Consider the following 26,344-nt stretch of genomic DNA (forward strand, 5'->3'; position numbering starts at 1 on the left):
TTTTTTATTATTTTGTTAACGGCTGTGTCCTAACCCCCCAGCCGTACGCCTTTTTGGATGGTGGTTTGTTGAAATAGATATTTAATGGGCGACTGGAGAATCCTTTATTTTTCATATATTTGTGAATTTTCCGTCTTTGAAGAGCATATATCTTTGAATGCTCGAAGAACCCGCAGAAGAGCCTTTGGCCGCACATAATAGTGGCTCATTGAATCATGTCGTTCACATTTTCCGCCGCCGGCGGTTGCATCACGCGTGTAGCGGCCTCACGTTCCGTGTCCGTGCACGTGCTCCATTAGGGGGAAGTTTGACGCGGACGTCTTCTTCAACTGGAGGCATTCACCTCGGTGTCCCTGGGACATCAAGTTGCCAAGGCAATGCTGGACCACCTTGCCCCTTCATGACTTTCGCGAATCGGTGGCGCCAGGCAATTTGGCGTCCGCTACGAATTTCGAGAGCGAATTGGGAAAGCGTGACGATTTCATTGAATGCGCGCGTGCAAGTGGTGCTAGCAGGATAAGTGTGTTTATGAATCTTCTGTGAGGATTTGGATCAAAAGTTCAACGGTGGTGAAACTAGTTGATATATTGCGCATTCCTGTAGAGGAGTGATACCAACCTTGCTAATTACCTCTTTTCTCTACTTAAATTCGGTAGATTGTTTGAAATTTCAGTTTTGTGACTAGTTTTTTCTAATGCGATTGGCATATTCCTTGAGTCATCGTATTTACTATTGTATTGGACATGTTTTTATGTTAAAATATTTGTTTTATGTATGTTGTGGCTTGCTTTCAATCCAACGTTATATTTATCCCATTTAGTGGTTTAAAATACGTTGTAGTTCATGCATAATACCGTAAGAAGCGTTTTTAGATTAATTCTGAAATAAGTGTCCGATTGGTTGAATTGTTATGCCTACACGTATTCAATAATCCTCTATATCTTAATTTATTTCGAATACCGAGCTTACGTTTCAATTTTTGATGGATTAAGTTGGTACGCTGGTATCCTGAAAAGTTACATGCTCTAGGGTCTGAGTTTTCGGTGAAAAATTTATTTCCGCTTTTAGGCATTTGTTTTCAATTGGCTGTGCAATCTAAGCGTAGCGCGTAGCCTCTCGCGAGGAGTCTATAGTAGGTCCCAACCTTATTCGTGCAACGTGGAAAGCTTTCTGTTTGTTCTTAGGTGTGAAGTACCTTTCGTTCACTCTTTCGCCCTAAGACCGTCCCACAACTTGCCTGAAGAATCCTAGCTTTCCTAAAGCTTTACCGCAAATATTTCTTATTTGTGTTGCCTACGTAAGAGGGGTTATTGATGCTCCTCGGGTCTATTTTTCGACCATGTGTAGAGGTCGAGCGTGGGCTCCTGTAGCCCTAACTTCTCAATGTGGAGTGAGACGAAGCTCTGGCTAGTAGTTCGATACGTCACGGAGGATAAGGTGGTTTATTCGTCGGCAGAGAACGCCTCTGATGGCCTACATTCGTCTTGGACGAGAGGTTCTGTCGGCTGATTGAATTAGGGCCTCGGGACACATCCGGAGTGCTTTCGCTGATATCCAAGGCGCCGTTTCATCTTGACTCTGATTTGGCGGTGAGCAATGGAGTATGGCAGATCGATGAACGAAATGGCCGTATTTTCCTTGGGGAACAGTTATTGTTGAGTGAAAATGGGATAAAAGATTCAATCCGGTGTCCAGAAGATGTAAGATTGTTGAATATTCCTTTCAAATGATTTGCGATGGGATTTCTGAGGGGAAAAATATAGTAGCGATCCTGGAGATGAAATATACAGATGTGAGTACTTTGGGACGACGCGTTCATCTTTTTCAAATGGTGTTCCTACTTTCATTTTATGCGTAGGATAATTTTACATCCAATAATTAACTTTGTTATTTCCACAAATTTGTTTGAGACACGAAAACCGCGTTTTGCAACACCTATGATTATGACAGTGTGTTAAACCTCGTGGTGCGGGTCTGAAATAACTCTTTGGTAATTACAAAGTTAAATATTCAATCATGAATATCAAACATTTCACCAAGTTACATGTGCAATGATCAATAATTATATTTTAATTTAATATTATGATCTGGTTCTGTGCTCTATTTATATGATCACTATTTGATTATTGTCAGCATCTATTTTGAATATTTTTTTCAATAATTTAAACGTCCTTATCCATGAATTGGATACAATTCTTCCGTCATGCATAGTACCATTTTGGATAGAGATATTATTCATCATAAGAATACGTATATCATTTACTGGATGTCTTAAATGTTGATAATAGCAAGTAGTCGCTAATATTTAAAGTGTTTCGGAAATATTCTAAGTCAGTGAGAGAATACGATTTAAATAGAGCTTGGAATCGGTAGCTTACTCGCAGAATACTATGCTGGTACTATATAGGTGTGTAGAGTCAAACTTTAACGTTGATGACAAGTGAGGTAATGAATAAAATAAAGTTATTGTCAAACTTTTCTTTTAATGGGAATGCGCGTATTGTATCCGTTGTTCACGAATAGTATTCTCCAGGATGCTTAAGAAAAAATATGTAAACGGAGAATCATGTTCGAAGCTTTTCTCGGAGATTCATGAAAATTAATTTCCGTGTGTATTAAAAATAATATTATATATAACTGGTAATCCGTTTAAATGGAACTCACGGAAAAAAGGCGTGGAAAAAGTTTCGGGATTAACGTAACTGCATTGCTTTTTATGTACTGGATGATCGTCCAGATGTCGTAACTGCGCAGTTGAGAACATGTTCGCCAGTCTTTCATTGATCCGCTCCCTTGGCAGATTTTGGAGAATCAAGGAAGTTGGAATCTTATGGATGTGCAGCGAATTTTCCCTTTCTCTTGGTATTATTTACCTGTAGAGCCCTCATTTACTACGTAAGCGGCAAGATTGAGTTTTTTTAAATTATGGAACTCTCTGTCAGAAGAATAGCATGAAATCATGGTTCCAACTAAGTTTTACGCAATCGTCTGAATTATCTGGGCTTGAGATTAGTTTTTCAACGCTTATTGATAGTTTTTTTATACGCTTACAGTTATTTAAGTATCCGCCTTAGGAAAATCAGCATAATAAGAGGGCATGTGATACTGATTTTTTTTTCGGTCTATCAGATTATTTAAAAATGTGTCAAATCCAATCCTTTCCTTCAAATTACGGAAAACTACTCCTCTTTTGAAAATCCGTCGACGTATCTATTGTTTAGGTTTTTAGATGAATAAGTCAGTGCATGTGAATTATTTTAGCACGAACATAACCCGACTATGCTTTTCGTTCCTTTGATTTTTAAAGGGTTTAAGTAATATTGACGGTAAATACTTTGTTTTCCTGATTTGAACTCGCGATTAATCTTTCGACACCATGGTTTATCTGTATTTCTTTAAAATTTATGTTGAAAGGGCGAAAAGGCAGGTAAAAAATTGTGGGTTTGTCAGGGAGAGCGGTCATCTTGGTCCATCGTGCTTATCCCTGTGGTAAGATCTGAATTTTCGTTGAATTTAATAATTATCTCTGGATGAAATGTCAGTAATAGTATTGGTTAAAAATTCATCCTTACAGTGTTATTGAGGAATGAAATATGGGCATTAATTAAAAGAACTGGTATGGTTGAGTTGATTTTTTAGTAAGTGAATCTAATGCGCTCTACCTCTTATTATGAGAACTTCCTTTTTTCATTGGGAATGGAGGATTTAGGCTTTCATTGAGGACAGACTTGATCAATTATAATCTTCGCAATACCCTTTTGGTCATCTTCTTTCAATCATTACAGTAATTTCATTTTTTCGACACCATCATGGCGCTTAATTTAAAACATCAATTTTTTTTCGGCCAGGAAATCCAACTTTCCGGGTTTTAGAGCTAAATGTGTCTCGGTGTGTCCGGGAGTTCAATAATAGGTCGTATATGAGGAAAAAGGACCGCATTCCTGCCAGAATGGGCCAGGCTTTCCGGGAAAATTGTGCGCTTGAAAGTCAGCCTACCTTGGTGGTAGATAGCCATTTCTTAACCTCGGGGGAATGCCTTGAGATAAATTCTATTGAAGGGAAGGAGAAAATAATGATCGATTGCCGATAGGAATATGTTATCATTAATTTTGCATTTTGTTTAATTATAATTACTTTTCGCCTTTTATGTACATTACAAACACCTCAATGAAGCCACCTATATACCTCACCCGTAACGTGCGATGATATTGTGTGCGAAGTGATATGAATTGCGTTTGTCGATTCTTCCTTCGACTTATGACTTCGGCTGACCATGATTTGCGCCTACGCTGCTGTTCACCGGTCACTATAAGTGGCAGGGATGGAATATTTGTATCGCGAAGGAGAGTATTATTTGCGATTCTTAACCAACCTCAGGTACTTGGATTTCCCCATGTTGTGACAAAATTATGACCATATGAAGACTTTGAAGTAAATGTTTGGTGTCTTTTATCTGGTCTATAAGGGATAATCTGCGCAATTTGCTGTTAAGTCAGGCACTTTCACTCGGGGTAAGTTAGGCACTTTCACTCGGGTATTGGAAGGTTATTTGATTGTTATTCTATCTGATAGCAAGTTAGTGTAAGCTAGAGCCCACCTTAACCGTTGAAAGAACCGGAATAAACGCTCAGGGGGTGTCAGTCGCTACCTTAGGCTTCGGATTATTATTAGGGGCTGTAATAGGATTCACATTCGTATTTCTTTCCTAAAGTTTGTATCTTATTCCTTCTCGATTTGTTTTTGGTAGCGATTGATCTGAATTCTTCATGAAAACAGTGAATCGATCGGAATGTCGTTTTCCTTTGGATGTGACGTTTTTCTATTTTTTTAATGATCACGTAGTTGAAGTTAGCGAATAACCCTTTACTTTTGTCCCAATGTCAAGAAAAATAATTGCCATTATAAATATCCATTTAAGGAATTTTGGGACTGCTGGTTTTCTCTTTTTTCGAGAAAAATCCTGGGCGCAGCGTCTCGGCTATCGCGACGGCAGGCATTTTCTTCAGTCCCTTCGCCGTAACTTGCAAAGGCGTGCACTCAACCGTCTCAGCATTCCCGTCTCCCATACGTCACCCCTTCTCAGCTTCAACCCTTCCTCAACACCCCACGACCCTCCCACTTAGTTTAGTGACGTATTGGTGTGACGTCATTGGCGGCTTTATCGTCGATACGCCCTTCTCCAGCGGCGAGCGGGTGCGGAAGTCCTCCGCTGTCGTCTTCTGCATTCCGTTTCTTGGGGCGTTTGAAGCGGAAATCTCTCGTCTTGGCTGTAAACAACTGCATCCATTAAATAAAATGTCCGTGTTCCATTTTAGGAAAAATAATTAAAATTTGCGACTCAATATCTCGCAGAGTTGGAAGTCAAAAATTAATTACTTATATTGTGCCTTGCCTACTTCTAAATTTCAATTAATTTACCCATGGTCTGTGAGGCGCGAAAGAATATTTTTTTCTCTTTATTTGATACTTATAATTAGTAAACTTTATGTTTTCTAAAGGATGTATGTAGTCATATGCATTTCTTCTCATTTGGAAGACGATCTGTCTCTTTTTAGTAAAGATAAGTAGATGTTTCATCATGCTTCCTCAGAATACAGTTAAATTTTATGGAAAACGAATGTAATTAGTCGGTGAAGCGTCATTTGTTTACTTTTATGTACTTTTATCCCTTGATACCTCCAAATGAAACACGAATGCGAAGCATTGCCCAAATCTGTACGTTTCATATGAAACAGTTTCAGCCACCTTAAGGCAGCTGTGGAGTGTCCGCCTCCTAGAACCAAGGGCGCGCCAGGGCGTGGCGTTGAGCGCCTCTTGTCCTCATCTCTTTCATTAAGTCGTTCGCTAGTCATGAAGGCTGGCTGCAGCTGTGCTTGGATGCGAAGTCGAGTATTTCTCGTCTAAAGCGATATCTCTAGGTCCCACTGGTGCCTTTTTACTGAATGGAAGGTCCTAGAGCTGTGATAAAAGGGTGATAGGATTCTATTGTTTAACAACTTACCCCGTTCGTGAAACCATGATCAAATGTGGTGGTTTCCTTCGATATTTAGTGGAATTTGCTGAACATTTTGGGCGAATAAAATTTAAAGATTACGTTAACCGTCGAAACCATGGTATGCGTATTGATAACAATTATGTGGAAAAACAAATTTTAAATTTTATTCATCCAAAACCATGATTATTTAAAACTGTACGATTGTACATAACTTCAGGTCCCACTTACGAATAAAATAAATGAAATTGATATACTGTTTTGAGGAAATGCCATCTTTAGTTGTTAATTTCTTTGCGGGTAAAAATCTTTATTGGTCAGTAATACTGGTGTATTATTTGTGTGATTACCACTTCATCATGAAATTCTAGGTGTTCGTATTTACAGTGCACATTTTCTGGAAATCACGGAATGAACCGGTAATATTTTGCTAAGAAGTAGATCTCGAATTCTTAGCGATTTGGATACTTTATTTTGCTTTTTTTACTTCAGAATTTCGGTTAATTATTTGGCAATTTTCTAATATTCTGTCTTACCTATTTCTAAGCCCAGTGAAAAGCCCCAATCCTTAATGTCAATTTAGCTTGGGTAAAATAGCTTTCGCCTGCAAAATTGTGAAATTCGTTCCCTTTGTGTTTGCTTCTTGCGATAAAAATGAAATTTATGATTGCCGCAAATTTTCTCAACTGAACAAGCACTAGCGGTTGTTCGAAGGTAGAAAGTTCGTATTTCCAGCCGCCGCGCCGATTTGTTTGAAACGGGCCATAGTCCGAAGTTTTTACTGTAAAAATATTCAGTGTGACCACTTTTCTGGAAAGCCTTGGGGGTATTGGTACTTCGAGCAATTTCATTTTGTCTAGAATGTCATGGAAAATGATTAATACATATGGAAATAATTGTCTTTGTTGCCGAATTTAAAGTGTTATATTGCCTCATTCAAATGCAAATAGTTAAATCATTGGTCCTTCATTCTTATCTTCTAACGCAATTTTAAAAATGTCTAAATCATTTTACATTTATTCCGGGTTGCGAGTGCGCTGAACTGCCTGCATCTTGCCGAAACGAGAAAGGGATCCGGTGTTGTCCAGTTAGAGATTCGATTGCTTTTCTCGTCAATTGAGATGTTGGTCTTCAAACTCGGGTACAATTTTTCAACGGAAAGTATTGGCTGGTCCGCGATTGTTTCCTAAGTATTATGTAGCCACTATTATTCTAAGATGTCCTGTTGAGTTACGTTGACCCTCGCCTTTGTCTCCTTTTTCCAGGTTAACAAGTCTTCGGGCGTGGCGAACGCCAACTCGACCCAGTCGCCGCCGGGGGCCGCGCCGCAGCTGGTGCCGCCGCCGGCGTCGACCCAGTCTGCGGCCGCGGGGGCGCAGCCGGGAGGCGGCGGCCCCCAGGCGCTAAGTCCCCCGTCCACGTCGCCCAGCCAGCCGGCCGCACCCCTGCCACCCGCTACCGTCCCCGGCCAGCAGCCCCCGCCCAAAGGGGGCAGCAACGGCGGACAGTCCCCCACATCCGTACCCCCCAACGTCCCCCCGCCCACGCAGATCAACAAGATCAAGTACCCTGGTCCACTACAGAACAAGAAGGATAAGAGGCAGAGCTCGTCGCGATTCAACGTCAGCAAGAACCGGGAGTTGCAAAAGTTGCCGCTTCTCAAAGGTATGTGCATCTCTGTTTGTATCACTGTTTCTTTGCGCCAGTCGTCATCTGTGAGGTGATCCACGGTCGCTTGGAGGGGACAGTGGTAGCCGAGTGAGTAGCAGAGGGTTTCCAAAAGTCATCGCTCTCTTGAGGGAACTGGTCTTGCGTCTTCCGCCGGGCGAGTTTCTCTTTGGCTATGGACGTCACGAAATCTCGGATATCTTTCTTGAAAATATTGGAGAAAGCCTGATAACGACCATTGAGACACGATGTTCAAAGATTCAATGGGAAAAGAGCAACTCATGCGGTGAACAGCTGATTCAACTGATTTATCCTTCTATTACCATATCACTCTTAAGTTTTCAGTTTTACTCCACAGTGTGGTTACTGGTCTTGGTATTTGAATTTTACGAGGGAAATCTGCGGAAATCAGGGAGTTGTCCTGAGATTTAGGGAATGTACTATGACGCGCGAATTACTGGAACCGGAAAGAAGTTGGGTTAGCTCAAGTCTTGCGTCTTTGACAAGGAAAGGTGCGGTATATTTTCGTATGGAAGCGCAAGTGTTTGTTTTTTAAAATAATAATTTAACTATATGTTTATTTAATACATAAAATCTTATGTAATGATCGGAGGGAGAGGTGAAAAAAATCTTGGGTGGATCTTTTTTTGTCTCGGAGATGTGAGTGAGTTTAAAATAGGTAATTCTGTTACAAACCTGTTCCACAACCCAAATTTTTACTTGAATACTTAAAAATTTGTTGTATGATCAAATGAGTTCATGGTAGCCGAAGTGCTCTAGGTATCACAATTTATAAACAGGCGAATACCGTATCAAACGAGCTATAGCTCCTTGACGTACTCGGGCACTCGCCGGTGTTTACTAGTCAAGTATTCTAAATATCTATGAGTGCTTGTGGAATCATTTGAGTTTCCCAGTAATTATTCCGGCACTCTAGTTTAATGAGTGAATACTTTTAGGGGCAGGCTGGTGAGCCATGTAATTATGAAAACAGCATCGTTAATGTTTGCAGAATTTTATTTTTATTTATTGTTTTCTTTCTAGATAATATAATTTTTTGCGAGAGTAGCTTCTTTTGTATTTTTCATTATTGTTTTAATTTCTTTTCTAAATATATTTTACTTTTACATTAACTTTTTCAATTAATCAATGAAAGATATATGAAAGTAATACTCCTATAAGACTTGACAACTTAGATTTCCTCCTTGAAAAAATGTTGTTTAATTCTTTTTAGCCTTTGTAAAAATAAATTTAACATATAATCGCCGCGATTGTCATTTACTCGAAAATGAGAGTTTGTATAGATGGAGAGAGATAATAGGCCGTCAAGTTTGGTTTTGTTTTCGTATAGAATTTATACGGGATGGTGATAATCCTTCAATGCAATTCTTCTTTCTGTCTGTTCTCAAGTTTACTGTGGGCCTTAGGTGGGCGCATACCTCCTTGTCGAACTGTTTTTTTTTGTGATAGATTGCTCACTTAAAATTTATATTTCATCTTGAAGTGTTCAGTGTATTTTTAGTAGATCCTTGCGATTTGCCTTTCATATTTGTAAATTTAACCTTTGTATTATTTTTTTACATTAGATTTTTTTAGTATTTGAGATACAGGCAAGTATTAAATGGGGTCAAATGCGCTTCCCCTGGAAATTTCAGGATGATAGTTGAAGTTAAAGTTGAGTAACTCGTCACCAAAAATGATCGGTCGAGTGGGAGGTGTGCGTGTTCTTAACGTGTGGATCCAGTGGCTCAGGTGGTCGTCGGAAACTGCGAGCGATCCAGCTTCTTGCCGCTCCACGACTCAATGACCACGGCGTCGAACAGGTCAGCGGCAGTCATCTCCGTGGGAATTTGACCAGTTCCCGTTGCGTGATGCATGAATATCCACGCTGGTGTGGTTCTCTGCTTACGATACTTGGCCGACGTCGAGACACAGTCGATGCTATTTCTGTTTTCGACCAATCTCTGAGTGTAGAGTAGTCCAGCATGGGACATGACACATATGGTGATATAATTAATGTATTATGTAATAGTAGGAATCATTTCCGCTAGTATAAAAATTAAGTCTTAATCTTGAAAATTTCAGGTTATATAGAGAAGATCCTTACCTTTGTCTCAAATATGAAGGGCTCACTTCACTATTTTCTCACAAAGTTTTGGTACACATAGGTACAAATTTATGGTTGAGCCGGGCTTTTAGCGCCATGTTAATTCAATTAACGTGATTAAACGTCAATTGTATGATTCCTTTTTAAGAACTCTCTTGGTACTCTGGCGAATCTTATTAATACGAGCCTATTTTTTTAAATAATGATTTTATCAAAATGTCATTAAAATTGTTGCATTGATATACATTTTATCCATTCGTTGACAAGTACCACCATAAGTTTCCGTTTAAATTGTAGATTTTCGAATCATATTTCCAAAGTTCCCTTCAGTCGATGATGTCCATTAGGAAGAGAGTATTTTCAAATTTTCTGGAAAACGATATGCATATATTTCGTTTCTCAGATGAGCGGCTTACCGTCCATTTCGCCACTTAATGGAATCTAGTATTGATAAGGAAAACATACAGGTAATATTTCTGATTCCTTCGTCAAAATATGCTTCATTATTCTTTTGGACAATTATTCTTCCTATTACGAACCTCCAGGTCTACTTCCGTAAGTGGAGTCGTAGGCAGAAAACATTCGGGGGAAGAGGAGTTACTTGGAAAGGATACATTTAGGGGAGTTCATTTGAAGGAGGCACTGCTATGATAGTATCTCTCAAAACTTCCAGGAGAGGTAGGTTTCAAACCACCCTACTTGCTACACTGCTTTGACCTTGGAAAAGTACCACGATTCTAAAATGTATGGGTCTAACCTATGTCCTGGCGGCCAGGGGAGCTTCTTAATCGTAGAAGCCCACATTTTCGATATCTCTTGTGTAATTCTGGGTTTTCTGGCATAATTCTCACTTTCGAAAAAAAAACTGGTTTCGGAATAGATTTCTTGGACAGCAACTTTTCTTCAAATAATATGTTTGTGGTAAAAAAGTCAGTCTTATTTTTTACAGTAACTATTTTGTCTTACGAAGATTGCAGTAATTTTGATGTTATCAGCAATTCCCTTAACGTCTGGAAATTTTCCCGTTTAAGACCTGTCCCTGTTTATGTCTTGTGACATTGAAAAAGTGAAAAAAGTAGTTGATGTTTCCTTAAATAATGTTAATGTTAGTTGAATTAAATTTTGTGGAGGTGCCTAATATGGTGAAATTATTAAATTTAAAATGCATAAATTGTTGCAGAGCTTACACAAAGTGCAAACTACCGATGATATTGTTTACGCAACGAGTTTTCTATCGTTTTTTTATATGAGGCAGTGGAATGTTAAAAAAATAAACGAGCTTAAAGGGTTTAATGTAAGATTTAATCTTTTGAAAAACTTCCTAACTTAACCTACCAGTCTCTAAACGAAACTTTGGGGTAGTTTGGATGCTTGAGTACACCATCTCGAATCCGCGAATTGTCAACTAAAGCTCTTTCAATCTTGGTGTCGTGCACAATTACCTAAACCCAATTCGGTACTCACGCACTTCGGCTTTAATAGCCTAGCCGTTTGCCTATCAACATCCCAGATAAGATCCGTGCTTTGCTCAGGCGTATGGTGATTTTTTTCTCTTCGATTTTCTGCTTAACGTTGTTGTATTTCCTGTCAGTGGCATGAAATTTCCGCAGGTTTCCGTAAGCAGTCTAGAAAGGCTGTTTACAGTTCCCTTTTATGCTGGATTAGCCAATAGATCTGCTTTTCATCTTCAGGGAACAGTCTAGAGCGGGGCACTAACCCACTAGATCAATCTTAATGCAAGCGGTTAAATACAGTATCCTGGAAGTGGAAATGGAATGGTTTCATCACGCACAATTTGAACACAGATGACTTCAAGCCTTTAATTTTTGATTGGTGTGCACATGCTATAAAAAACTGCTATGCGTCACGACCATCTTCTTTTTAATTATTTCACAACGAAGGGTTCATTTTTTGATGTCGTCATAGGTTAGAGGAAGGGAAGAATTGGTAATTACTCATTATTGCTATTGTTCTTTTAGTCAACAATTGTTAGGTTGGTTTGATGAAGCTCCCCACTCAATTCTTCAAGCAGCTTAACTTTTCAAATCTAGGTAATTTTTCTCTGTCATATCCTTCATTACCTCTGCCACATTACCATATTATCACCGAGGTATTCTTTTCCGATCTTGTCGTCCTATTTGTCCCTCGACGATTGTCTTCATCAGGTCATCATTCCTCAAGGTATGACCGATTGTTCTGTCATCTTCTTTAAGCTTTCATTAAGCTCCTCTTCTCTCCTAATCTTCGTAGGACTTTATCATTGTTTACTCGGTCGATTCATTTGGTTTTAATCGTTCATTTAAGCATCACATTTCTAATGCCTCCAGCTTAGATTTCTCTGGTAATGTAATTTTTCATGCCTCATCAATGTAGAGAGGACTACTGCGGATATAAGTTCTAATGAATTGCTTTCGTAATCCTATAATCGCTTTTGCTCGCAGGGAGGGATCTGCCCCTCTGCCCCCAAGGTAAAGGCTTGCGGTCTTTTCTGGTCACTCCGCAAGTTCTTGCAATTTATTAAATTGAATTATGGGAATACAAACCAATCCTTGGCTTTAAGGCTATCTGTTACAAGGTTTGAACTGATGGCTGACAATGGCTTTGGTGCCATTAACAAGCTTCTCCGCGATGTTCAAATTCCTCACGACCTTCGATTTTTTGACCTCCAAATGCCCCCAAAAAGTAGAGGCGTATAGGCATTTGGCAACAATGTAATAGATAGAAAATTTAGTCTATCGATAATTTTTCCTAAGGTTTCAGACGATTTTAGAGGAAGTCGATTTTTTTACTTCGTCTTTATCGTCTCTCATCTTGTTTACCCCTTATATCCCAAAAATTGGAGGCAATTGGCTACACTGTAATAGTTAGAAGTAATTGTTGAATGATTTATATATAGACTTTGCGTTTATTTATTAAACAGTCATCAACGTGACACAAGCGAGAGAAGAAACAGTTAAACTTCAAGAACACCAACTTATTTACTGATTACCAACCAGACCGCACCGACAATTAACAATCGATAGTATCGATCAAAGGTATCGATACACCCGGTATCACAAATACATAGGAAATACATACATCACCAAATTTATGCATTCATATTTTCCAACAGTAATAATGTTTCGACAGTTCATCCTTGGACTTCAGATGGTTTTAGAGGGAGTTAATTCTATAAGTTTTAGTCTTGTCTCGTCTCGTTCACCACAAACATTTGTATGTGTCATTAGTCAGGAGTAGGTTTTGTATTATATTAACAAATATATTGATTAATAAGTATATTTGTGTCTGTCCAAGGCAATCGAATGTGTCGAGTTATTTGTTATGAGATTTTGCGAGATCTCGGCGACTGGATAAGTGCACGGGTGCGTGGCCTGCGGTGGAGGGTCGGTCAACTTGCTCACCTCCGTTTATGACGGCGGGGCGAAGGTAGGGTTTGAGGGCGGGAATAGGGTTAAGCCCCAGGAAACTCAGGCTGAAATAATCCGAGGCTACCGTGTCGACCATCGTTTCCACGGAATTCTCGCTCTCCGCTCCCGAGTGTAATCAGGTTAGCGATAGGGAGCGGAAATGAACACTGATCCACGCGCTGACTTTATTTCCTCCAGTGCATGATTTTTTTAATATTGCTATGGTGATGATATTATGTAACGAGCAGGAAAATTTGAATTGTACTAGATTTTTCATGTCTGAGAAGGGCAGGCCATTCTAACTATAGCCGGAAGAAAAATCACTTAGGAATCTTATTTTTTTCTTTATTTTTCGGATACTGAAAAAAATACTTGCAATTTTCCACAGTTATAATCTTTATAATGGTGGATATCTGTAAAATCCGTCCGTGAATCGTGGAATGAAAGTTTATAATTGTGGTAAACTACGAGTGTTTCTTTCAATATGGATAAATTCCGCTCCATCATGCTCTTCTGATTTTATTTTTCGGATGGTAAACATTGAGGTTGTTTACAGTTTTGCTAAGAGTGTAATAAATTGTGGTATGGTAAATTTCTTGATTGTTTATTACAGTACTTGTGGCTTTAATTGTGATCTATAATTCAAATTTTATTTCCCTTAGTTTTAACGGAATTAGAGGAGAGTTAAATAAATGTTTCTATAATGAGTAAAATTTTAGCAGTTTATCGGTCAGGGAATTTGGTAAATCTTTGAGTAGACGAAACATATACGAGGAATAGGCGGTGCAGAAGTCTAATATTTCAAAATGGATATTATTATCCACCCTTGCTACAAACCGGCGAATTAAAGGGCCATACTGTCATAGATAGGGCATGAGATGTACCACCAAAACTCTTGCCTTTTCTGTCGCTTCTTCGTTGCAAAGAAGTTGTCTGGAATAGTTTTTCCGCCATTTTACAGAAGACCATCGTTGAGTACATAAAGTAGCGGGAGATAGCATTTTTCTGTATTCTGTCACTAGCGTGGTTTCAAAGTTGGCAGGCGGATGAGCATTGAAGCACTTCACCCTTTTACCGAAAGTGGCTGTCGGCCTCCATAAACATCTTTTATCGTTTCGCTGCAAAACTGAGGCATCTCCATAAGGCGAGCTTGTCCCTCAAAATTCCACGGAAGATCCTTTCGCCCCACGCCGGAGAAAATGGTGAAGAATGACCTTAGAATGGCGTGCCGCTACTTGACGAAAATGTCAAATTGGAGTGAAGAATTGAGGTCTAAAACAGAGCCATACCTTCCTGCTGGTGAATATAATGAACTTCTATTATGGAAAATTTCATGTAAATATCCAGTCAACTATACCCTTAGTACTCTGTACTCATAATAATAGAATTCTGGTCATCATCCACCGCGAAAGGGATCAGTTATAAGCCGGACTTAAGTCAGTGCGGGACATACCAGCACGTCATACATTTCTTTTAACAGAGAGAAATTAGGAAATTCGATGGTACGGATGGTGTTATTTTGAAATCCTTTAAACTGTAATATAGGCCCCCAGTATTTATAATCCAACTCGTGTTTCGGTGCATGCTGAATAAGTTGAGGAAAACATTTCAATGTTGCGGAATTTCCCATGAAGCACCATCCTATAGTTTCTTCTCGAGATGCGCGAATGCCACCTGTGATGGGGGAACCTATGTTTGGAATAACGTGTGCGGAAAGTATTTGTTTTGAATCGCGCAATTGCGGATTCAATCAACTTAATAGGTCGCATTCTTCCCGCTCGACCGGTATTATAAGGTGGCGGAATACTCGATTAAAATTCACGCTATCACCTTGAAAATTTCAGAGTATATCAACATTTTCAAAAATAACTCCCGAGAAAATGATTTAAAAGTAAAATTTGAAAGAATCTCTAATATAAAAAAATGACACCCGAGAAAATAATTTAATTGTAAATTTTGCTTTTCAATTTCAAAAGTTTACTTATCAATTTTTTTCTCGGGTGTAATTTTTATATTAGAGACAAAGGCATATTTTGATCTGATTCTACTCTGCTTCTCTTGAAAATTTCTTGATGATAACTTAAGTTTTATGTGAGTAATCCGTTACCAAAAAAAGATCGATCGATGGGGAGGTATGCGTCCACTCCTGGATCTTTGGATTTCCGGGAATTTTGGGAGCATTGGTTCCTCCTGCCAACGTGAAGCCATCAGAGACTTACAGCATAATCTTTACCTTCGCTCATGTCTCCTCATCTCAGTCAGTGTGCTCCCGTCCAAGACTTGTAAAGGCGGTGAATGAAGACAGTGGCGATGTTGTCCCATTGATGAGGATGCGTTCTTGGTCGGATTCCCCGCGGCCATTGGCGGTCGCCGGCCGAGTCGCATTGCGGCAGACGCGTAGAAAAGCTCATCGCCTCCCCTTATATCCCCACCTTATCTCAACGCCTCCACTTCTCACTCCTAGTTTTGCCGGCCCTTGATAGTACGTGTCCATTCTTGCCTTCTCCCTCCTTGTACACCAGTTCCATTGGCACAGGGTGATTTGACCTCCTGGTAACGAAAAAGGACTGGACCCTCCTCATTGTTGGACATTTAAAAGGACACGTGGGGCATTCGTCAACGAATTTTTTTTTAAAGTTTACTGTCACTATAAGTTATTATTTATTAATAATAGGCTACTATTCATTAAGTTTACTTTAGCTATAATTTGAACATAGTGTCTTACACGTTCATGCATTTGTAGAACGACGGTTTCGCCGGCGTTGCTGCCGGATTCCTTAGGTTGTTGAAATAAGGATGTAAAATTTTCGGCCAATTGATATAACTCATCTTTTGTGGTGATACTCAGCGTGTTTAGTTTCCGAACTCCCGTAAGCCTCACGAAAGAGGCGTTTTCATCGTTTGTGAGGGTGGATGTTTCCTTCCCGGTTGATTTTTTTTCGTTTGATTTGTTTGAGTACAAATTATTCGAGCCGTTGAAGTTACATAGCTGGTAGCCCAGGAGAAAAGCTACTTCCCAAGGCGATCGCAATAAGTAAAAACGGGATTAACTTCTACCGGGATGACAGATATCTTTCAGAAACACCCGGAAACGCATTTTGCTCGGGGATTAGAGGACTTCAGCCTCCGATCAAGGAGAGCCTGATTACTTCACCGAATATTGTATGTTAATCCCCATTTCATTGACCTTAAGAACCAGACTAGTACACCGGCGAAACTTTAGTCCTACGTAGAGAATATCGTGGAGTAAATCCAGGAAGATACTGCGTTTCATTTCCATCACCCTGCGGAAGCCTACACAAAGAACATATGTTATAAACGTGTTTGTAACTTGTAAATCACTCAGTTGGCTAAAACTTCCGCTATCCGTAGAAGTCCAGCGATGTTCTTTTGGGGTTAATTTTAACGTGAAATGGCTCGATGCGGAAATTAATCCTAAAGGAACAGCACTTTAAGTCATTGTTTTTGTGGTGAAGATTTACAGTACAGTGTAGTGAGGTACGCATGTTGTACGGGTTCCCGGTTACATGCCATTTTTTCGGCTAGAGTCATGTCATCAATCCCTGAATTTCTTAATCGTAGTTGGTATTAATATGCTCACACTTCAAGAATCATTTCCAAATCATAAAAGGTGAACATATTTTCTCAAATGGAGGACATTTTCGGATCAATACAAAATGCTCCTCTGCTCCGAATAGGAGGTTCAGATGCGTGGCAACTTCTAGAGAAAGAGATCGTGTAGCCACCATGCGATGGCATCATCTCCCGAAGTCCATTTATGTTCACTATGCCCTTCTCGTTGAGGACCTATCCTTTGTTTTTTTTATTCTCTGGAAATTTTATTAGAATTTATAAATGCAAGAGGTTTAAGCGAAGAGAAATAGTGGAGGTGACTAGGGGTCCTTGGGTAATCTTCAATTATTAACGCCGAAATTATTTTTATTTTTTATGGTCTCCAACAGTTGAAATACGCAAGTACAATTAATTAGAAATTCATTCACAATGATATATATCAAGGTTGATAGCGGCAGGTGTTAGGAAAAAAGAGGAAGATAGAATATGGTGAACAGATTATTTTTCCTTCACTTTGGAGTACTATTTATAGTTTAGATGGCGTGAACTCTTACTGCGTTAATCTACAGTGGCGTCCTTTTCCTATGCATTCTTCCACTGACAGTGTACTCCGAGGGCAATTTAATGCTGTTCTAGCGGTCGGCTTACATGCTGTTGATGAGCTTGGCGGCAGTTCTTTGTGTGGACGATGACTCCTTATTTCTCCTAGCTCCCACTCCTTATTTGCTGGGGCTCTATGCCAAGTCCCGTTGAGTCACCTTATTGCGCATTCCATATTTGTTTTAATTACCGCAATGACTTAAAATGAAAGAGGAATAATTTGATAAGTGCCGAAGGTATGCACACAAAATCCAGTGCTTGCAGCACTGACTTGTGAGTGTAATTGCTTCATTAAGAAATCGACACGAAACGATCTGTCTGTCGCCATTGTTTTCCACCTCTAATCGCTGGTAAAGCTCACATTATTATTAACAATAGACCCCGATTCATTCAAGACTTATTCTGTCCCAACACCACTATTTTTTGTGGATGCATTGTGCAATTTTCAAATGTTTAATCCGTGTAATTAATTCTCATTGTCTGTCTCTTAGTGCATGGGAGATCGTGGCGTGCTGGATTCAATGTATCTATGATAAATATTCTCTTACTTAAAGCATTTAACTAAACAATAGCCGTTAATATTACTGGTTTCTAATTTTATTCTTTATTTGTGACGAAAACTGGCGTGGTAATGAATATTCCCATTCTCTTCTCCTCAAAAATCTTTGTAAAATTGCTCACCGATACTCCTTGTTTCAAATCAACCAAAATGCGCAATACAGGGTTATTCATCGCACGGAACATAATTCATAATCTGCAAAAGTCAGCAATTACATTATTGATTAATGTTTGACGCATCTCTCCACTAACTTCTACGATCTGTTAATTTTTTATCCCCTATATAATTATTTTTATTCACACCCTTCATCGCCTTCTCCAAATGTCTCATCCGTGGCCTTCATCTGCCGTTTTTCTTTACTACTTACTATTTAACTTAGACGAACACACCATCATGTTTCATAGTTTTTCTGATTGTCTCATCTGCTTCTCAAAATTTTCAGAAGACTTCCCACTATTGTTACACAATTCTCGCTGGACATCCATTTTAACTTCTCAATTCGGCTGTCACATATCATTTTGAAAGCTTCCGACTTCGACATCTCTGCAGCTGACATCTTTCATTCATGCATAATTAGGGTTGTTCAAATGTAAATCCTCATAAATTGCACCCTAACTTCAAAGCTTATATTCGTAGCTGAGAGTCCATTCCTCTTTTTGAAGAATACCTCTGTGCTTGGGCTTCTCTATTCGTACTTCTGTAGTTGGGAGTGACTACTAACTGATATCATGTACCGCAGGGGCAGTGCAGGTACGAAAGAAAAAGATATCCGCGAGTACTGAAGGAATCACATAGGATTGCTGAGCATATCATGGATTAGGGCGACCGAGTTAATCAGTTAGCGGTTCGATAGTGAGAAAGCTGAGAATTAGATATTCCTAGAATTCAAGTTTCTTCTGTGGTCTTTAATATTGTTTATGAAATTGGGAATAAAATTACCCAGTTATCAGTGATATTTTGTTGCACCTTCGTTTTGGGAAAACAGAAATTCTATCCAGGATAAGTCAAGGAATAGTCACAGAATTTGATATTAATAGCCTTCGTGGCAGTCTCAGTGTGTTCGAGGACATAGCGATGGGAGCCAATCGTCCTACTGGAGTCCGCAAGCGACTTTTATTCTGTGGACGCCAATATTGACTCAACATCTTACCACTATCGCTCCTGTATGGAAAGCCCCTCGAACGCTCGTTTTCTCGGTGACTCAAGCTAATGCGTCGGCCGAGAATGAAGATGCAAGAGAAGTGGCTGCGGACGTGGGAACAAACTTGCGAATCAATGGCTCGCTTCTGTGCCCACCAGCCGAGAAATAAGGGCTTGTCGCATGTCAAATTGAATCTCCTCTTGACTCACTCTTCCCACCGCATCAATGCTTAAATGTTGTGAATGACTCGGCGGAAATGCCCCCGAAATCCCCTCAATCTCTTCTGCATTAATAGAGAAAGAGTTAATTTTCCCCGTTATTCAGGATTGTATCCACATACCATCATTTTTTTTGGCTCAATAATGATTCAGTCCCGAATTATCACCTTCTTTATTAATGCAAATGTAATGATGCAACCCTTGCTGGGTGAGATGAAACGCTACCTGTCGAAATATCATTACCGAATTCAGTAAGCCTTAATTATCGCATATGGTGGGTCTTTTTCGTTGTATTTGATGAGTGAAGTCTGAAGCAAGTGACTTTAATACAGTATGGGTGAACTATGGTATGAGTTGGGCCATTCTTTAGCGTTTGTGTAGATATCGGACTCAATGCTTGACAAACTCCTCGAACTAGTTTTGAGTAATATGTCTCTCCTTCAAAATTGTCTGTTTATTACGCATTATTAAATACTTGTTTTTGGGATTGTTTGCAACGATTAGAGCAGTTGAACGTAATTTATTAGCCAATACCTTTGACTCAGGCCAAATGATGAATTTAAATTCAAAGTTAATATTGCGTCAAGTGGATTAATGTACAATATAACTCTGATAAAAGGATGTTATGACTAGGTGAGAATTAGGTACCTAAGAACGGCTAGCGCGCGGAAAGCTTAGAAAAAGTCGTTGCCTTTGACGGTGACGGAAACAATTTGGCGAGTGATAGGTGGGACATGAAGTGATAGGTGACGCGAGTACCAAAAAAATATTATAAATGACTTTGCAGGTTGAGACATCTAAGAATATACGTGGAGAAAGGCTTTGAGTGTCTTGGACGCGTCATAAGGAAAGAGAGGATTGTGAAGGGAAATGTTCAGCTGGCAGGTTGGAGAACTCCGAAGGTTAGGAAAGCGAAGTGGATGGCAGAAAAACTTATAAAAGAGAGAGACTACGCAATGTAAAATGCAGGACTGACTTTGAAGGGGAAAGGCGAGAATTGCAATATGGGAATAATAATAATAGAATGAGGTGGAGTTGAACTAAAAGGATTAAATTCTTACTGAACCTCCGACTTAATGCCTCTCAAATGGTTTTAATGTAGGTAAATAATGTTCATTTCACGAAAAATTCGAATTTAAACGTTTTTTTAATAAAACTGTCCTTGATGTCATCTATTGGCGAACTGAATTGACTTACTTATGATGTTTCCAAATTTAAAATGTATTGTAAGTTGTGTCTCTTTTTTCATTTACGGAAATGAGTTAGAAGTCCTTAAAGCCTTTTATTAATTTGCTGCGAAGTTGAGACCATGCGTCCAGTTCTTAAATGAACATCATGCATTTCTCTCCCACTTCTATCTATGACGATTTTGCTTGTTTTACTTGTACCACTTTTATGAAATAAATGAACGTAAGTGCTTCTGTAGTTTTGTGAAACGCGTGTTGCTGGCCTTGGCGTAATTGAATGATCTATCTAGCTCATCAATCACGTTATTATCATCTTGCCCCAACTTACTCTTACAGACGTGCACCATACTAGTATCAACTCATCTACTGTTTGTTTTATGATAGTGGCATTCGTTCGCATTTTGCGCGGTGATGATGATGGCCTTCCGGGGTATTTTATGCGCTTTTGATTCTTTGAGACGTATATTTTACCTTTTTGAGAGATATTAGATATCTGTTAGTGAATGAGGTATCTATGGACCGTTTTCTTTACCTACTGGCTACTGTCCTATACGGGAAACTATATAGAGGAATACCCGAAGATCGGGCTCATCGAGTAACGATGTACTTTTCCACATCTACCTACAATATTTCAGGGCACATAAATTTGACTCAATGCCTTATTTATCGCTAAATTTTCTTGATATTCAATAAAGACAATAACGAGAAGTCAAGGATGTAGTACGTAAAAAAAGACCGAGGGAGATAAATGCGTCCTGTTTAGCGAGAATTGCGGGTACAAAAGGATTTTTACGCAGCCATTATTTTTGCTTCTCAGCTCATGGTTCATTTTGGCATCACCAACAATGTGTGCTTGGGCATTGGAAAACGCTACAAAGTAAACTCAAGGTTTATGCAAAAACCGAAAGGATAATACATTCGTCCTTGAAACGTATTAACCACTGTACTGTTTCCATTTATAGTATATGCTCACTTTGTATACTTTGTTGAGGTGGAATATTTTGAGTTTTCTAAATTTTAGATGGTAGAATTTCATTTTATTTTATTGGTAACTTAATGAAAAGAACTTCTCTATTTCCACTGTTATTTTTTCCAACCGACCAAGGTTTCGGCACACAATGACATTTCATTCATGGCACATAATCATTTTCAAGTTATTATGTGCCGAAACCTGGATCAGCAGGAATAAATAAGTGTGGCAATAGACAAGTCATTTTCATTACCTATGTTCAAAATCCTAGGTTTTCACCGAATCACGCCGGAAACTGTATTTTATTAGGTATTTTGAGGTGATATTAAGGTGTATGAACGTGAAATTGATACGGCTTGGTGAGATGTAAACTAAGAATGAATAATGCTCCATGCCCTTGTGATCCGTACATTTGATTCGCATGGCTAGGTTTTATGAGTGAAAGGGTATTTCACGGACGGGGCTGCGGTGTCGGGGAGAATGTGCGGAAATACTGAGGCGAGGCGGGGAAAATGGGGTATGGGCAGCCACTTCACGTTCACCTCCGCCAACCATCCTCCCCGCCCCATTTGACTCGTCCGAACAACAGGTGGCTGGTTCATTGGTTCCCTCCTCCCCCCTACCGAGTTTTAATCCGCCCTAAGTGCCCGAATAGCACGCGAGGTGGACGAAGGTCCTTCCCCCCTGATCAAGCCATGCACCCAAGTGAGCTAACAGACCACGTACGCAACCGCTGTCCACCACATTTTGTCCCTGCGGGCCTTGTAACAACGGCGAATCAGGTTTCCAATCGCGATTTTTTGCTTTTATTAACTCATGCGATGGCGCATCCAGGTGCAAATAAGGCGGGAGACTTTTTGGAGTGAAATTAATATGTGAAGAATTATTTAATTTGAATTGATGTGGTGTCTTTGCGATATAAATAAAGTTTTTTCATTTAATTTTATCGTTGATACCATGCATGTTATTTGTCACGATGTTGTGGAAATTCTCATTACTGCTTAATTGAGGAAATGCGCAATATTTCCCCCTGGGGATGTGTTATAGAGAATTTTATAGTGACAACGAAACACGAAATACGGAAATATTTTCGTAGATTATTTTTGTGGAAATTTATTTCGTCCGGAATTAATGTTGAGGAAATATTGTGTTGTGTCCCATTTAATAAGTATTTTATCGATATTTCTTAACTTAAAAGGGGAGACCACGAAACCATTCAATGCCATTTTTTTATGGCCTTCGGAATGGTGAACACATCCCTGAACTAGTGGTGGTTCCGTTGAATGCGCCTTACTTTGGCTCTAATTAATTAATTTTCATGCGGTACTTTTCACGTGCCGCGTCTAGTTCCATGATATCTCATCCTTCTCAGATGGGTCAGGTGGGGTAGTGGTAGCGTGTTAGGCAACCACCCGGGGTACCAGGGTTAGGGGCTTGGTGCTGGCTGTATATTTTGTTGTCTTCATTGTGATCATACGGCGTCGACTTTTTCATTAATTTTAATTGCTACTAGCATAGACATGATACTATTTTTTATCATCATAATGGCGTTTAGGTATTTAAGCAGTGTCATTTCAAACACGGAGATACGACGACTACACTAGCAAGGGTTGGTGTGCGCCAAAATGTTATTTTTTTCATTGCCTATACTGATCAACTTCCACATTAAAAATGAAAACTACTCTTGCGAGAGCACATGCCAATATAGGCTCGCGGCGATCAACAACATACGTTAAGACATGATTAATAAGAACTCAAAACGATTACAAAATGCCATATTTGTCGAACACTTCGTGTTTCGTGAAGTTTCGTGGTCTCCCCTTGTTAGTACATACACCCGAGAGTTACTTCTGTGTACCATTATATGTGACGCTCGGTGTAAAAGTGTTAAATGATTACTCTGAGCGAAATATAGCCAGGCTGAAGATAAGTTGGTGAGTACGCATCACAGAGGTGTACGTATACCAGTACGCATTTGAATGTCTTCCTCAAGATACTATATTTTATACTTATTTGAACAATTATTTAAGACTGTCACAAAATATTTCAGCACGTTCTATCTAATGAAAATATTTGGTTGCATTATTCTATTGCGTATACAGTATTCTTCTAATGACCGAGTTACACCTAAAGGCGATAGTGGTATTTCCATGTTTAATGTTAACTTGTGAATCACAGTTATGCTGCACAGATGCCTTCATCTGTCCAATCAAATTCGCTTTATCGGTGATAGGCGTGTGTGTAAAGGGGAAATTAGCTTCTAGACTGATAATATGACGCGTAGAATTGGCGGTGTCGGCAGTGTGTCATTGGCCTCGTTATCCATTTTTCATCGAGGCGAGGGGAAGCGACGACTCCAAGATTTTTGGCGTGTAGACTCGTGCTCAGCATCACGTCCATTGAATCGGCCTGGGTATTTGCCTAATTCGGTAGCAATTTCACTGTCAGTGCAATAAATAAACCGAAGTCGTTGTATCACTTGAATGAGTTTTCTTCTTGAGCTCTTTTTCTATTCGTGGACGTATTATTGTAGTGTTAGTCCCTTTTTTATGCAAATATTATATGCAAGTCCAAAGTTTCGGAAATTAATTTTACCACTATCAAGTCTTTTATGCAATGATTTGTTATTGTGTGGTGTTTTGTGGCTTGTGTAAACGCAAATAAATCAATGCATGAAAGCCTTGTTTGTGGAAAATAATTTTTTTGGAACGTTGGCCTTAAATGTATTTTTATTTAAAAAAAGAGGCCTATACTCCAAAAACAAGTCTTTAGTAGTTGAATCAAAATTTAAATACGATGATAGCAATTTAAATGAAATCGTCTATATTATAGACCGGCGACCAGGGTGTCTCATATTCACGAGTCCAAGCTGCTGTAGTATTTCTTCAGCATGGTCGTATCAGAAGTTAATGATGACCGCAAGTTTAGAATCTGTGGATGCGTTAACAGTGTATAGGTCAATTCTAGTTACTGGTTTAATGCTAGGTTATTGTTTGCCTAGTTATTTGGTGGCATCATTGTTCATTTATTCGCGATTTTTCGCCGATTATACTTCCTTCGTTGTTTTGGGAAATTTTATATTATTTTTACGTATTGAAATGATCCTGTTTCTTTCCTGTTTTGGTAAATATTTTCAGCTTTTTTTGTGTGGGAATGTGCTTTTTATGTGTCTTCGTTCGGGATCGGGAATAATTTTTTTTTGACAACGAGCTGACTATTTAGTGCTCAAATTTTACCTTTTCTTTGTTTTAGACCGCTTGGCTTTACAAGTATGAATTAATTGCGTGTATCGCTATAGAGTTATTTGATCTCTTACTTTCATCTGAGTTGTACCGGGAAACTCCTTGTATCACCATAGAAAGTTTCAAGGTGGTGTAGAAACAAGATGGAATTATGCAGAGTATGGGAAATTGGGATAGAATGATGTAACTGATGATTTCAGGCTTAACTGTGTGAAACCTTTCCATCATGGAAAATGAAAGGATTAAAGTGACAAAGTATTCTTTCTTTCCCCGAATGATGCAAATCAGATGTATCCTGTTTTTTGTTTATCGTAGAAAGTATTGAAAAAAAATAACAAAAGTGTTTTTTCTTCTTGATATAAATCGTAAAATATGTTAAATTTGTACATTCTAGAAAAGGTTTCAGCCATACGGTACTTGATCTATTAGAGATACACGGTATCTCTGTCGTGTGAAATCGTAGTTGCCCACTCAAGATAAAGGTTTTTGAAGTGAGCCGCATGCGATTGTATTCGCCTGAGTGACGACCTCGGCGTATCCTACATTTTATTCGAGTGCCCTCGCAGCATGGGGTGGCGAGGGGTTTTTGTCTGATAAACGGCGAGATTACTGAGTGTGGTCGTATAATTCCTTCAGAGCTGTGTGTCTCGTTGTCTCCTCTCGTGAGTTTATGCGTCATCGTAAAGTGATGGAAGACATGTCGGAAGCCGCCCGCCAGCTTGGAAACTATTCCGTATCATCCTTGTTTTTGTGTGAGTACTCGCTCCCCCAACTCCTCCCCAGGGTGTCTCATATCATCCGCTCATTTCGTTCCGCCTAGCGCCGCGCGCGGCGCCAGCGTCAACTAATGCAAGCGCTTGATGCCCGCTGATAACATCTTCCCCATTGATTCCCTCGCGCACGACATCTCGAGGTGTCTCCCCGTACTACTCGTGGCTGCTCTTAACTCTTCCTTCCTCTTCCGCCCGCCACTCACGTGTCTACTCATTCGTTGAATTCCCCACATCATCCATTAAAACCAATTTCAAAGTCATTAATGTTGAGTAAAGAATTTCATTCATTGTGTTGCTATCCTAGACGTGCTATACTGCGTCTCTCCATTTTCACCACCCCAAGCCATTCCCTGCACTTCCCTACGGGTTGTTCTTTCTTGTGTCTGTGATCTACCCTATAAACATGTCCAGGGTGTCACTCTTCTGGAAAACCTGGAAGGTCATAGAATTTTGTTGTACCTGGAAATTATTGGAATATCAGCGAAAATGAGTAAATAGTGGTTGTTTTCTCATCGTCTAACGCATAGGTTTATCACTCGTATTTGAGCATCCTATTCCCAAGATGTCATTCAGGTAGTGGTCGACAATAACTGTTGAACTTGGTTTTTATATCTTGATTTCACTTTATTTGACTTAAAGATAATACTTAACTGTGATGTCGTGGAATTGGTAAAAAACGACGCTTATTTGTGGTTTGGAATTTATGAAGTAGCAAAGTGATAGTAAAACTCTACCAATCTCGGAAAAATTTGTTATTTTTCCAAAACACCTAAATATCGCGTAAAAACCAAAATGGTTAAAATCGCGAAAATTCTTGTCAGAATGCTCAACAAGCACTCCGTGGAAACCTACCGTTATGGGTAGAATACTATACAAGTGAAGAAGTACCTAAAACATCTCCAGTTTC

At 39.4% G+C, this 26,344-nt stretch overlaps 1 protein-coding gene across 3 annotated transcripts in view; it reads left to right on the forward strand.

Annotated features, from left to right (window-relative positions):
* Positions 1–26,344, forward strand: part of LOC124168482 (serine/threonine-protein phosphatase 2A 56 kDa regulatory subunit gamma isoform-like) — a 364,148-nt gene that overhangs the window by 153,898 nt on the left and 183,906 nt on the right. For all 3 annotated transcript variants that reach the window (XM_046546762.1, XM_046546765.1, XM_046546763.1), the window contains one exon: positions 7,258–7,657. In XM_046546762.1, the coding sequence (XP_046402718.1) occupies positions 7,258–7,657 (400 nt within the window). The remainder of the gene's footprint in view (positions 1–7,257; positions 7,658–26,344) is intronic.

This window comes from Ischnura elegans, chromosome 11 (assembly GCF_921293095.1).
Source record: "Ischnura elegans chromosome 11, ioIscEleg1.1, whole genome shotgun sequence".
NCBI classification, from domain to species: domain Eukaryota; kingdom Metazoa; phylum Arthropoda; class Insecta; order Odonata; family Coenagrionidae; genus Ischnura; species Ischnura elegans.